This window comes from Rhagoletis pomonella, unplaced genomic scaffold, assembly GCF_013731165.1.
Source record: "Rhagoletis pomonella isolate Grant_MI unplaced genomic scaffold, Rhpom_1.0 Rhpom_scaffold_00005, whole genome shotgun sequence".
In the NCBI taxonomy this organism is placed as follows: Eukaryota; Metazoa; Arthropoda; class Insecta; order Diptera; family Tephritidae; genus Rhagoletis; species Rhagoletis pomonella.
The window spans coordinates 75175044-75189259 of NW_023458559.1; the positions used below are offsets into that span (position 1 = coordinate 75175044).

Genomic DNA, 14216 nt, shown 5'->3' on the forward strand with positions numbered 1-14216 from the left:
TAATCATAATAAGAATTTTCAGTCAGATTCTGATTCTGAGCGCGGCGAATGGCGCATTATACTTTTGCTGGCTTGGCAAGAATTTCTCGCTTGTGTACTATTAACTCGGTGTATTTAACTTAAAAATTTGTGTGAAATTTTATTTGTTTACATTCTTCGGAAATTAACACACGTTTGCTCGGCGTGATGAAAAGTGTAAATTTGCAATAATTTAACGATTGTTGAGAGATTTGCACTAAAAATACAAACGAAAAGAGGAAATCGGACTGAAATTATTTTAAAAAAACTCTTACAACATTGGCGAAAAATACCAGTTTCGTACTGAAAAAAGTGTTTTAATACAAAAAACTGGTGACTAATGAAAAAAGTTTAAGCAAATGCAAAAAAAAGACAATTAAAAATTGAGAAGTAAATTGGTGCTTCAGTTGAATAGTAAATAATATACGAAAGGATTTTCTGATTGAAAGTAAAATAAAATAGAATAAAGTTTAGTATTCTAAAGCCGAAAACTAAATCCAAATAGATTGAAAAGCTTTTACGAACATATTTATTGATATTTGAACTTTAAAGCCGTGATGATTAGAAATTACATTCAGCGCGTTTGATTCATATAAATTGACTTTTTCGCCTATTAAAAAATTACTAAAAAAGTGCAGTGTTTTAGTGAAAAAAGGTAAGTTTAGAAATTTAACAATCAGTATCATCAAAAAAATTAATAATAATAATAATAATATTTTTTCCCATTTGTTTTAAAAGCTAGTCATTTTTTAATACATAGGGCAAGGCATTCATCGAAAAAAAAACCTAGCTAGCTAATAGACTATAGTCTATGCTGAGAAATATTCCGCCTACTTTTTTGAGTATTTTTTTCTTGACCTCATTCTTATAATTTACAATTTTAATCTTGAGTAAACTGGTCTTTGGCAAACCTTAGATGCCTTATCAAGAAGCGCAATGATTCTGGTGGTTGTTTTAACGGTGGTAATTTAAGATTAAGCCCTGCAAAACTCAATCTTCGTGTCTCCGAAGGAAGCTTTAACGCATAAAAATATTGAAAAAGCATATCCATTGGGCCAATCGGAGTACACGGTAGTTCGACATACTCAATGGTGCAGCAGGTCGATGTATTCGGACATTCACGGCACTTTTTCTCACTTGACGATTTTTAGTAATAATTCGAGTACAGGAATGTTGATTTTGTGTATCTCCATACCAAGTTCCAGCACTCTATAATGGGTACTTCCAGGCAAACCGAAATTATTTTTAGCCCATAGCTATCCTTGCGCCGGAAAACGCCTTTTTATCTGTAAAACAATCATTAAATTATATTCATAAATATACATATGTATGTATGTATGTATTAAAGGTTAAAGTTTGTATCATAAGTCTTTTGTACAAAAATGTTTCAGAAGTTTGTATCTTAAGTCTTTCTCTAAAGATGTTGACAGAAAAGTACACAGTACATACTTGACTATGTACATCGTACATGAATGCCACGGCACAAAAAGCCTTTAAACGATTTTTTTCTCAAAAAAAAAAAAACGAATGAAAAGAGAAAGATACATTTTTCTATTAAAGCTATTGTAGATCAAATTTGTATTACGATCCTATAGATGGGAGTGACAGAAATTACATTAAAATATGAACGAATCGATATTATTGCTTATGATATAATTAGCCCTCCGAGTGAATTCTCAAAGTTACTAGGCAGATGTGCCCTTCTGTACAAAGATTTAAATACACATATGGAGATGACGGTCGCTGTAGTTGAGTGGTTAGAGATGCGTACTATCCTTCCGCAGGACCTGCGTTCGAACCCTGGCCCGTGCACCATATAAATTAGAAAAAGTTTATTCTAACAGCGATCGCCACTTGGCAGCCAATGGCAAATCTCTCATAAAATCCATTTGCCGTTCGGCAGCAGCGTAAAACTGTAGATCCCTCCATTTGTGTAGCAACATCAAGATGCACTAGCAAACATTTAGCAAAAGTGGAAGCACCAAAATATTATTATTATAAATAATTTATACATATATATTTATACAATTTCTTTTAAAGAAATGTTGAAATTTTGGTTAAGTACTTACTTGACTCTATGGGGACCGATGTTGCTTATAGGCAATATTTACATTTTGTTTTACAAATCTTATTGTTTAAAATATTTTTTCTAAGGGTTTATTTTAAATGATACCTTAGAATGTTGTAAAGGCAACAATAATTAGGAAAACAATTAGTTTTCAGTGTTCAGTGTTGCCAAAAGTGAAAAAAACCAATAATAATATGCCGTCAAAAACATTTTCCACCTAATTTGACTCGATTTTCAGTGTGAAAAAGTGGGCGAATTTCACCAATTATGCAATCAATTAGCAATCTTATAGCTTTCTTACAAAGAGAATAAAGAAATATGTGATATTTTGAGGTTAGATAAAGAATAGACAAATCGTTTCTCCTCCGAGCAAAACACAATTAAGGCATTTCTGCAATCGGCTAGCTTCACTCCTTAGCAAAGCTGATCATTTAGATTCTATTGGGGAGAGTTTAAACGCCGGTTTAACAGCTTTAATGCAACCTGTTTGCAAGGCCGGTGTTGGTGTAAGTCAGCATCGTTAATAACTCAGCCAGATATGATAAATGTGTAGTACATATACATATATATGTTCGCAAAGTTATTAACATTTGCCAATTTTGAAAAACAGAGTCCCAAACAATGGAATCAACAGATTACATATGTATTAGCTAAACTATTTAGTGTTGATTTACTGCTTAATTACCACATTAAATAGCGCTTAGTGGATGGTATGTATAATTTATTGTTCTATTGAACCGAGCATCGAACTATTGCTTACGCATATATATATGTAGATTAGAGTGTACATTTAGGGTGGTAAAAAAAAGTAAAATCGGAATTTGAATGCTCTAACCGCCTAGCATTGTTCTGCATCGAAAAAATATACCCATGTTTTTTTTTTTTAATTTGATATCAAAAAACATTTAGAAGTCGCTCAAAGCACCCAAAGTTTTCCATGTATTTTATATAATGGAAAAAAAACAATTTTCCGTAGAAATAGTATGGAATTTTCCGAAATCGATATTTTCTGTCGGAAAACTCTTCTTCTCCTCAGGAGACTTCCAGTAATAATACTCAAGTGTTTATTTAACCATTTTTTAATACTAACTATTTTCTAGGTTCCCTGAAAACCAGAAAAATGCAATGCGGAGACCCATAAACAATCGTTAGTATTACAAAATGATAAAATAAACAATTGGGTTTTCCGTTTGAAAAATATTGATTTTAAAGAGTGGTACACCACTTCTACGAAACATTGTTTTTTCAACATATATATACATTGCAAACTTTGAGCGCTTTGAGCGAGCTCTAAATATTTTTTTATCACGAAATAAAAAAAAAACAAGCTTATATTTTTTCGATATAGAACAGTCTTAGTGGGTGAGAGCGTTAAAATTCCGACTTTACTTTTTCCCTGCCACATGCATTTCTGGTCCACCCTATTGTACATATACACCTATTTATGTATTGTGTGTATGGTGAATTTTTAAATTTAGCGCGCACACATATTCTATTTAACAAAAATCCTGCTACTGTGTTGAGGTTAGATTTTTGCTTACTTTTCCCCCCTAAAATAACTGGTTTTAACAAGAAATTGAGGAAGTTAAGTGCTAGATTTTTTATTTGGTTGCTATTTATAAAAATGCTCGCGAGATGAATATAAAATACATATATCAGAGACGACGATAAGTTGGAAGATAATAATTAAAATGTTTTTATTGAATTAATGATAAATGATACTTTTACAATTGTTGACATATTAAATAATTTATTTTACTTTACTTCGTCGCCACTTAGGTATGGTTTCTCAAACTCAACTTAACGTAGTTTAGCCATCTTTTGGACTTAAGTCAAAAGTGAGCCTACTTTTTATTCAGCTTAATCTTGACTAAGTCCAAAAAATTGGCTAAACTAAGTTAATTTGAATTGGAGAAACCAGCCTTAAATCTCTGCGGCTGAGTTCAATGGAATCATTGAAACCGTGTAAGATAATTTATTGTAGTAATTAATATACCTTTCACTAAATATGAGTCAAACAGCCTAATTTCTATATGCAAATTCAAATGGTTGCTTAACGCTTCGAATAATACCTGCTCACGTTGTTTGCAAACAAAACAAAACCTTTAGAATGCTAGTGACATATCAATAAGAAAATATCAACTCATTTGCAATAAAATAATACTAGTCTCATGGCGCATGTTTGATTACGTTCTGCTATTTATTATACGAAAGCATTGACAATGAAACAATTCAGGTATCCATGTCATGGTGTCAAATAGTGTTCAGACATAAAATTATACAAAAAAATTGAATTGAAATACAAAATGTTGATTCTTTTGCAGCTGAACGTGAAATGCCGTCAAAGTTTAATTAGAGGGTAAATAAGCAAATTAGTTGCTTTCTTTTCGGTTTGAAGTATTTTTTTGGTACCGTAAAATATTTGGTGTAGTTATTAAATCAAAAAAAAACAATGCCTCTAACAACAGTTAAGAGGAAAAAATTATTGAGAATCACAATTTGAATCTTTTCTATTCATGCAGGTCAATAGAAAGCCACATCATTGGTTGTGTAAATAACTACATACACTCCGTTCCAAAGGAAAGGATACATTTCCTTAAGTCGAACTAAGTTTCTAAACGCAAAAACAATCGAAAAGGCCCATTAATCGATTAATATATTGTAATTAATTGCAATTACACATTTTTTGCCTTGGATTAATTAATCCCTTTGATTCATTAATCGAGTTGTAAATTTTAATTGCCATCCCTACTTTAAACGTTTTTAGTTAAATCAGCGATAAAATTTGTTAAAGCAGCTTCTACTCAGCTATAGTGCATTATCAAGTAGAATAGAACAATAAATCTGAGAACACGTACGTATGTATGTATTTGTATAAATATGTGCATATGTATGTATGCGGTATTTATTTGCAAAATTTACATTATTTTCACTTATCGTCGTTTAAAGTACAAAACCGCATAGATATTTGCTCAACGGAAGCTCCTGTTATCAAGCCCTTATGCATTCATACTAAAATATCGATACTTAGATATAAGAAGAAGAGATAATTAGGGGAAAAAGAGAGAAGAGTTTTGAAATGAGACAACTTTTACTCTCTCTCCAATAAAATTTTGGCGAACTCACATATGAGGTTTTGCATTTTGTTGATACGCGGTTTTGTACTTTAAACGACGTTATAATTATTTCACAACATTTTTGCTTTTAAGCCTTCCATTCTAATAAATATTAATGCCAACACTTAAAAGTATTAATAGATATTTTTTTCGCAATCATGTGCGAAGCCGCTCATAAAAATCAATAAATATTCGCAAAACAAACTTTTTGAAAACCGAGAAAAGGTCAAAGTTCGAAAAAGGCATTATTTTAAAATTTAAATAAAAAAAAACACTAAAAATACACCCCAAAGAACCAGTGCTCATATTGCCGTTGCTCCAGTGACAGCGGTTCCTTGGCTAACTGCAGACAATTCTGCCTAGTCACGCCTATAACTTCATTATGAGGTAGAAATTCAAAAATTTCCCAAATATTTATGTAAATCGCAATTTCTATCGAAATAAAAACTAAACTAAAAAGCATAAAATATGTAGAAAGTAGAAGAAGAAATTTAAAAAAAAAAAAACTAATCAATGCTGAATTGTAACATCAAAAACAAGCGATTTGTTTTTTTTTTTTCTAATTAGCGACATTAGAACGTGATCGGCTAGCACTCATATTATTTAGCTAGCTACAGTTTGGCTAAAGACCGCACCTTTTTTAAAGCTTTCAAACGTTTTGTAAACGAGAAAACATAAGCACCCAATAGCCTAAAAACACGAAAGACAATTGTTTTATTTGTAAACGATGATTTCTTTAGTCTAATATCGGTTAAGGGGAATCAGTAATTTTTAAACTAAAAAATTGAATATTGCATTGCATATAGCTCTTAATTATTCATATCTGAAGTATTTCAATTAACTTAATTTAGTGTTTAATGGAGTGTGTCGCTTTTCTGTATTTGCTGTCATTAGGTCGCTGGGGTTAATAAACTTGCGCCGTACGAACATCTGATATTAAGAGCATAATTCAGCAGTTTTCTTGTTTTTTATTTTCATAGTTATTTTCGTGTTTTTAGCAATTAAACTTGTTTTTATTTTGTTTTTCGGTTTTTTTTTTTGACTGCTTGGCGCGAGCATCATGAATTTGTATTGTCGGAAGTGATACTTTACCTGTTTTGTTTTATGACTACTTTTCGTTATTTTTTGTATGCTATTTATGGAAAGTGATGAATTGAGCACACTTCTGCTTTCGTTTTTAGTTTAAAATTTGTTCCAAATTTGTTGCAGGTTATTGTCTTCCTGTCGCAAAACAGAAGCATTAATGCGTATTTAGGTCAAGGTTGATCTACGAAAACGATGTATTGCTTTAAAGTACTTGTTTAAAGTATGAATAAGAATCAAAAATTAATAAAATATTAATTTGATTTTAATTTTAAAAACACGGTTTATGGGAGTAAGCAATTCACAAACCTTGCTTATCGAACGAATGCTAATAGAACGAGAAATAAGGGCAGTATTAGGTGAATAAAAAATACAAATGTTACCGGTCAGGGGTACCGCTCCTGTAGAACATAGCAGTAGGCAGCCTCCTTCACGAACTTGAAGATATTGGTGTGAATGCGCCCACGATATTGCAATAGTTATCTCAGCTAAACACTTCTCAATATTAGGCAAATATGAAAATATGGACCTCTTAGTAAAGGAAGAGACCAAATATCTAAGTCTCTTACTAGATAGGAAACTAAACTGGAGGCCCAACAATGCAGATATAGTGCACAAAGCAACAATAGCACTGTATTCATTCAGCAGGTCAATATGAAAAATATGGGGGATGGAACTCAAAATAATACACTGGCAATCCATAGCGGCAGTTTGGCCAATTCCAAACGCTTGCGTCCACATTATTAACTGGTGCGATATGAACAGCACTATCTAAGGCACTGAATGATCTACTGAATTTTCTTCCGTTAATTCGTCATATACTACTTATGCTCATGATAGGATACTAACGGAGTTTTTGGGGCTTTCCGGATTGCTGGACTACACACTTCCGAACCCTGCTCCCACTACAGCTTTTATGACGCTTCTACCCTCAAGGAAAGAGTGGTGAGTCCATTCTTGTATACACAGATGGCTCAAAGCTCGAAAGTAGGGTTGGTGGAGGCGTACATATACTCCGAACACCTGGGAATCTCCTTTAGCTTTCGTCTTTCCGACCACTGTAGCGTTTTTTAGACTGGTGAGGTCTGATATGATATCTCCAAGCTGATATCTACATACATTTTCACTGACATCCTTCACGAAGCAGTCGACAACCTCCGTGGTAGCCATGATATGAGTAATTTCTCCTAAGGTTGTTATGGGCTCCGGGACACTGCGTTATTGGTAAACATGTCTATCGACTGACGAAGAGGAGGAAACGATTCTGTACTTGTTGTGCCAGTGCTCTGCACTATGTAGACGAAAACTAGCTGGGTATACAATTCTTTTTTAACTTGGAGGACCTTAGATGCGTGGAAATCAAGGATCTTCTAAAATTCCTGCGAAGTTCTAAATATTTTTAGGGGACCCCATACCACAATGGCCCTTGAGCATAAGCATGTCTTATACATGACTGCAACTATCGAACCTGCTAATCCATATGACCAATATATCTGTGATTACGGAGGTAGTTGCACCTTAGGATACGACGCTATATTACTTGCCTAGTGTAGGCCGCATACATATATAGGGATGGGTCTTATGATGGACGTATATAGGTTAAGCAATGTTTCAGTTTCTATTGAAGACCTTCTTGTTGGCCGGTAATGGGAGAAGGCTGTCTGAACTGTGTGCCTTTTGTTCTCTTGGGGAACACGATTTGTCTATTTTTTCGAGTTGACACCGAGTCCGCTTTTCAAAAGCTCACTAGTGTTTGGCTAATAGAGATGGGATATAAGTACGCTCCAGTAGAATATCCTTAAGTACGAAAACAGGATACCTTCTATTTGCATTCCGGATTTTTATCCAGGGATTATGCTGCTTGACATATGGTGGAGCGACAAACTGGCCGAGCTCTTGAAATCTGTCCTACTCCAGCAAAGGAAAAGAGGCATACACATAATCGGCATTAGCTAAGTTAAAAAGTATTGTACATGCTATGATAAATATTATCAATTGTCATTCAGACAGGGTAAGAATACAAGCACATTAAGAATAAGAAGAGACTATGTAAATCTACCTTAGCATAAAAAAATTGACATTTTCCCTAAGCTGAGCTGAGCTTCCTACTTAATTTAATTTCATTTATTTTTATTCTATTTCAGCTACAAATTCACATTGTATACGATGTTTCGCACACTAATTCAGTATTACCTGCTGCTCTGCGCTGTTCTAAGTCACATCGGTCACCCTGTGGTAACGCAGCGTACAGCATTGGATGTCACTTTTCGTGACCTGTATCGACCGTTGCGTTTGTTCGGTTTGAATTTGGCTGGACGTTCTGGTGATAATGCTGATAATAGACAGTTGGTGCGAGATATGGGTGTAAGTTGATGGAAGAAGAAAAATACAATTAAATAAAACATTCACCGTTAACATTTTTGCACAAATCACAGAAAACACAAAATCTCAATACACGCGCTCGTTCGTTAGTAAACTTCTGCGATGCGCTAAATGGGCCCGGAAAGCGCAGCGAAACACGGCCCACCTCAGTGCATCGCTTGCGACCCGGTGATATAGATGTTATAGGAGCAATGGGTGATTCGTTGACGGCTGGTAATGGTATTTTCGCCACTAATTTGTTGCATGTCACAGTGGAGAATCGTGGTATGGTATGGAGTATTGGTGGGCAAGGTACTTGGCGGCAGTATTTGACGCTACCAAATATACTCAAGGAATTCAATCCGAACTTGTATGGTTATTCGCTGAAAGATGGAATCTCCACGGATCGTAGTTCGAAGTGAGTAAAATCGGTCGTAGAATGATTTCTGTGGCTCTTATTGAAAATAAATTGTTTGCAAACTAAAATCTATATTCCCACGTACATACATATAATAGGGCTACGCACTAGATTGCTACGTAGCAAATTTACTCCTAAAATACTACAAATACTACTCCTTTTCGTTTTACATAAATTACTCAGATTCAATGTCGCCGAGCTGGGTGCTATGTCGCGCGACATACCGTACGAAGCGCAGGTGATTGTCAAACGTATGTCACGTGACCCCAAAGTGAACATGACTGCCGATTGGAAGCTCATCACACTACTCGTTGGTAATAATGATTTTTGCTCTGATGTTTGCTTTCTACCACGACCTGAGGATGCAATTAAAAGGCATGAGGAGAATATGGTGAAAACTTATCGTTATTTGCGTGACAATGTACCACGCCTTATGCTGAATGTAGTACCAGCACCAAGGCTGGACTTTTTGGTGGGCCTTAGCAGTAAGACGCCAGTGTGTCATACTACTCTAACATTTGAATGCCCCTGTTTGGTGGGAAAGCCCAAGCAGCAAGTAGCGAGGATGAAACAATTAATGAAAAAGTGGGCTGCTAAGGATAGGGAGATAGTGAATAGAGCTGAGTTCAATTCGGAGGTGAGTAAAGCAAACAAAAGAAGATATTTACCATATTGGATATTTATTAGGCAAAAAAATAAAAAATCGTTTAATCACTTTCTGATTCGCAGACATTCACCATCAGCATACAACCATTTACTTTATTTGATGACTTCTTCCCGTCCAGCGATGACGCGGGCAAATTCAAGTTTCTTTCAGAGGACTGTTTCCATCTTAGTCAGCGTGGACATGCTATTAGTAAGTCATTCAGTAATTTCACGGGCACGCTGTGCATTTATTCAATTTATTTTAATACCATAATTACATTTTATACAGGTGCCAATTATCTGTGGAATAATATGTTAGAAGACGACGACAATAAAAGCATTATGACGGAACCAAGACTATTGGAGAATTTCCACTGCCCGACAGAGGAACACCCTTATTTTATGACACGCGTCAACAGCCGTAAAGATTTTCAATTGTGACTTTGATTTTGAACTTCGATTAACGGTCGCGAAACGTTACGTTTTATCGATTGATTTCTGGGGGAAAAATGTGAATAATTGAATAATAAAATTCTGTGATAAATTAGATATAAGTGCATAGAGCCAATAGTCTTAGTTAGTCATGTGCCGATACATATGCTTGCAAATACATTCACATACAAGAATTGACTTTGCAATAAAAAACCCATAAGTATTTATAAGATAGTCATACATTACGAATAAACGTAAGTACGGGAATAAATTGTTTTAATGCTAGTTATTAATGCAAAATATAAACGTGATATTTGTAAACTAAATATGTATGTATATGCAATTATTCAAAAAGGAAAACAATAAATTGCGAGGAAATCCATATTTAATTTTGAAAACGCTTAATAATATATTGAAGGGTTAATTGAATTAAGTTTTTGTGGCGCAAGTCCAACATTACATTGTCTATAATGGGGTGAAGGTGACATAGACCGGCATTAAGCCTTTAATAGACCACCGGTTGGAGCGATACCAGATGGAGTGCGATTGTTATGAGTTGTAGTAGACATTAGTTAGTTAGAGATTTTAGTAATTTTTTTAACTCGATTTTCAAGGTATAGTGGAATTAAAAATGGGGAAACAATAAGGAAGAGAAGAAGGACTTTACATTGAATTGTGTAAGACAGCCAAATGGCAGAAAATAAGAGGAGAAATCAGCTATATTACTTCACCTCCTTATTGCGCCCGGTCTGTTTTTTTACGAGTTGAGAGGACCTCAAGTATATTAATGTTTTTCGGTTAACTTGACACCATAAAAATGAACTCAGAATCCGCAGATAATGCTGTGGGGTATAATTGTCCACAAATGTTATTCCTGCAAATCCTTACACCCCTGTGAGGTTTTGATGCATAAAGTCAGCTCTTCTGTCCAGAGCATATACTATATACAAAGTATGGAGGGAGCACGTTTTCATTCTGTTGAAGGGTAACTGCACTGAAATTAGCACCGACGATTAATCCTAAACCCGTGTCGAAGATGACGGAGCCGGGATCCTACCTCTCGACTATGACGAGGTTCGAATAGCAATTACACCACTAAAAAATGCAATGCTGCCAGCTGAGATATTCAAATACCTATGCAGAATATGGTCGGTTGAACGCTTGCATTACTACTGGAATTTCTGTAAGTGTGCTCTGCCCAATTCACTAGAAGGATGACCTTGCCATATGCGTCAACTACAGCGGAATAAGCCTTCTGAAACAGCATACCTGTTACATACCGGCCATTGTACTGTTTTCACATTTCTTTAGTCTGTTCTAAGTTTATATGATTTACGAATAAATCGAAGCAAATTTTTGGGTATCAAAGAGCTCAGTTGACCGTCTGTCTCTGAGCATCGGTACCAAAGTAATCATACCTAAACCTTTCAAAGGGTGGACAGAGCCACATAAAGTTTTCTGTCGTCTCATTCTTTTCAAGACAGGTAGGGAAAATGGGGATTAAATGTATGTATGCCGATTACCAGTCAGGTGTTTGTGCTACGCGAAGTATCAAGAATTAAGTTTTGCCCGCTTGCAGCCTCTCGAAGCCTCCTAGTCATTGCTGCACGAAAGATGCACTATGACTGAAGGTGTGATGGATACAACTGGTTGCGGACTGAGGAATACCTCGTCCAAGTCCTCTCTTGCTAAATAGTCCGATGACTCATTACTAGGTACTGCCGAGTGACTTCGCAGCCAGAGGAAAACAAGCAGTTTATATCTTCCAGCATAATTTAGACGAGGCGTGCATATCCGAGCCAGTCTGGAAGTAGTTGAAGGGCTTTGACTGTAGCTTGGCTGTCGCGCCAGATACGTAAACTCCTGAGTCACCTCGTATATTCCACCACGTAGTCTATGGTCTTGAAAACTGCAAATCCCTCGGATTGAAATATCGAGGCATATTTCCGAAGAGAGAAGTTAGCCCTGTGAGGAACGATTTATGTAACGTATTTCAGCCAGAGGTAGTTGCCATTAAAGAAGCAGCAGAGATAAATATCTACTGTGGCGGAGCCCTGGGTTCGCTGATGATAAGATCAAAACTAGTCTGGGACTAAACTATTCACTCGGATTACTTCCACAACAGACTGATTTGGATTCCGAAACACACCGATATTGCAGGAAACTGCCGATGAACTGGCCAGGCTGGATACCTTAGAAGCCATAACCAAGGAAAGGGAGGTCGTTGGGTTACCTATGTTAACCTGCTGACTGCTTCTGGACAAATGGGCTTTTAGTAGGCTCAGCGAACGCTGGGAGGAAACGTCGACAATAAAAGTCCTTTTTTCCGGTAGTTGATTGTGGGCGGTCTAGGCAATTTCTCCAGCTTACTAAGCAACAACTTTCGGTTTTGGTGGTGGTTTTGACTGAACACTGCCCAATGGGAATTCATGCGGTAGGTCTTCTCAGCTGCCCTGCCTTTGTGAGGCTGAGGTTTAAGCATCTCGGGTCGTACTTGATAATTACTCCAGAGGGCTCTAGAGTGGACGTCAGCTGCTAGCACCCAGCGCTTCTCTAGCCTTATTTGATTATCGGTTGTGCCGTTCCAGGATATTATTTTTCTTTTTAGTGGTAACGCAACGGATATTACAAAATATATCAGCTTTATCCTTTTCCAGAGGCTGACTGGACCTATAAAATTGGCTAAGTGTTTCGGTGTTTTTTAGCTCAAGGCTTTTTGCGAATTCTAACAGGATACGAAACTGTAGGCTACACTGTCATATTTGGTAAAAGTCGGATAACATCGGAATCAAACACGATGAATTCTAAATGGCAAACCGTTGGCTAGTCAACTTGATTTAAAAGCCCGGCACGTTATGTTTGGTAGGTTTTGAAGACTTTTGGAAGTAATTTTTGTAGGAAAAAACATGTCTGAATGGAAACACAGCTTCCAAATTCAAGGGGAAAACGTGATTCTGTTTGAGTAAAATGCAATGTGCTATAAGGGTTCTGAATTAAATATTTCAACTAAAGCAATCAACAATATTGAGAGCTGTTTCATTATTATTTTAATTACGGGTATTCACATTTTTTATTGTATATACTTTGCAACAAATTAAATGTCAAATTGAATGCAAATAAAAATACCCATACATATACATGTCGCACACGTTCTTCAAAACTAAAAAAATTTAGTCCGGTTTTTTGCATACATCAATTCGCAGGATTTTTCTCCAATTAATGCTAATATTTTTATTTTTATCTTCATGATTATATTCCCTAACTAGAAAACTACTGTTATACCTGTTTTCGTATAAATTGTGTTAAATCTGTAGGATCCACAAGCAGTTATTTATATTTTCGGATCTGATTTCTGAGTTATGCCTCTTTTGTAGATGGTGGCGATATGCAAATTTCCATGCCATTGCAAGCTACTATCTACTCGTATGTAAATAAGCAACTTTAATTAAATTCTAAGTGAGACGCTTATGGCTGGCCTTTCTCGGTATTAAATACCGTAAATGTACAAATCGGTCAATGTGCTTTTTATGCAGTTGCAGGGAGAATGATTAAGTGCAAGTTGAGTGAATGCAGCAAGACGAAATTTTATATAATAAAAAATCATACACTGCATGAAATTAGAAAAAAAATGAAGTAAAATATAGTAAAATAAAGTACATAAAAACTAGGTAAGAAAATAAAATAAAATTCGAGAGAAAATGATCGGTATGTGTAATAAAACGAATCAAATGATATGATATTATTATTATTATTTTATAGAAAGAAAGTGATCAATCACTGACCTAAAATAAATAAGCGCCAGTAATTTAAGTAAAATAAAATAAAATAAAATAAAATAAAATAAAATAAAATAAAATAAAATAAAAAAAATAAAAATAAAAAAATAAAATAAAATAAAATAAAATAAAATAAAATAAAATAAAATAAAATAAAATAAAATAAAATAAAATAAAATAAAATAAAATAAAATAAAATAAAATAAAATAAAATAAAATAAAATAAAATAAAATAAAAAAAATAAAAATAAAAAAATAAAATAAAATAAAATAAAATAAAATAAAATAAAATAAAATAA

The 14216-nt window shown here is 34.8% G+C and overlaps 2 protein-coding genes across 4 annotated transcripts in view; one reads left to right on the top strand and one right to left on the bottom strand.

Annotated features, from left to right (window-relative positions):
• The window catches only part of LOC118739561 (ADP-dependent glucokinase-like), a 271958-nt gene that overhangs the window by 15984 nt on the left and 241758 nt on the right, over positions 1 to 14216 (bottom strand). The window lies entirely within an intron of this gene.
• LOC118739566 (phospholipase B1, membrane-associated-like) lies at positions 49 to 10575 on the top strand. The gene is made up of 6 exons (XM_036470959.1): positions 49 to 673; positions 8430 to 8649; positions 8721 to 9064; positions 9248 to 9701; positions 9794 to 9920; positions 9999 to 10575. Exons 2-6 carry the CDS (start codon positions 8452 to 8454, stop codon positions 10148 to 10150), a joined length of 1275 nt encoding a protein of 424 aa, XP_036326852.1. The 5' UTR covers positions 49 to 673; positions 8430 to 8451; the 3' UTR covers positions 10151 to 10575.

Coding starts and splice junctions, on each gene's coding strand:
- LOC118739566 (XM_036470959.1), top strand. CDS start 8,452: ATGTTTCGCACACTAATTCAGTATTACCTGCTGCTCTGCGCTGTTCTA. Junction 9,065..9,247: donor TCCACGGATCGTAGTTCGAA/GTGAGTAAAATC, acceptor TAAATTACTCAG/ATTCAATGTCGCCGAGCTGG. Junction 9,921..9,998: donor TCAGCGTGGACATGCTATTA/GTAAGTCATTCA, acceptor CATTTTATACAG/GTGCCAATTATCTGTGGAAT.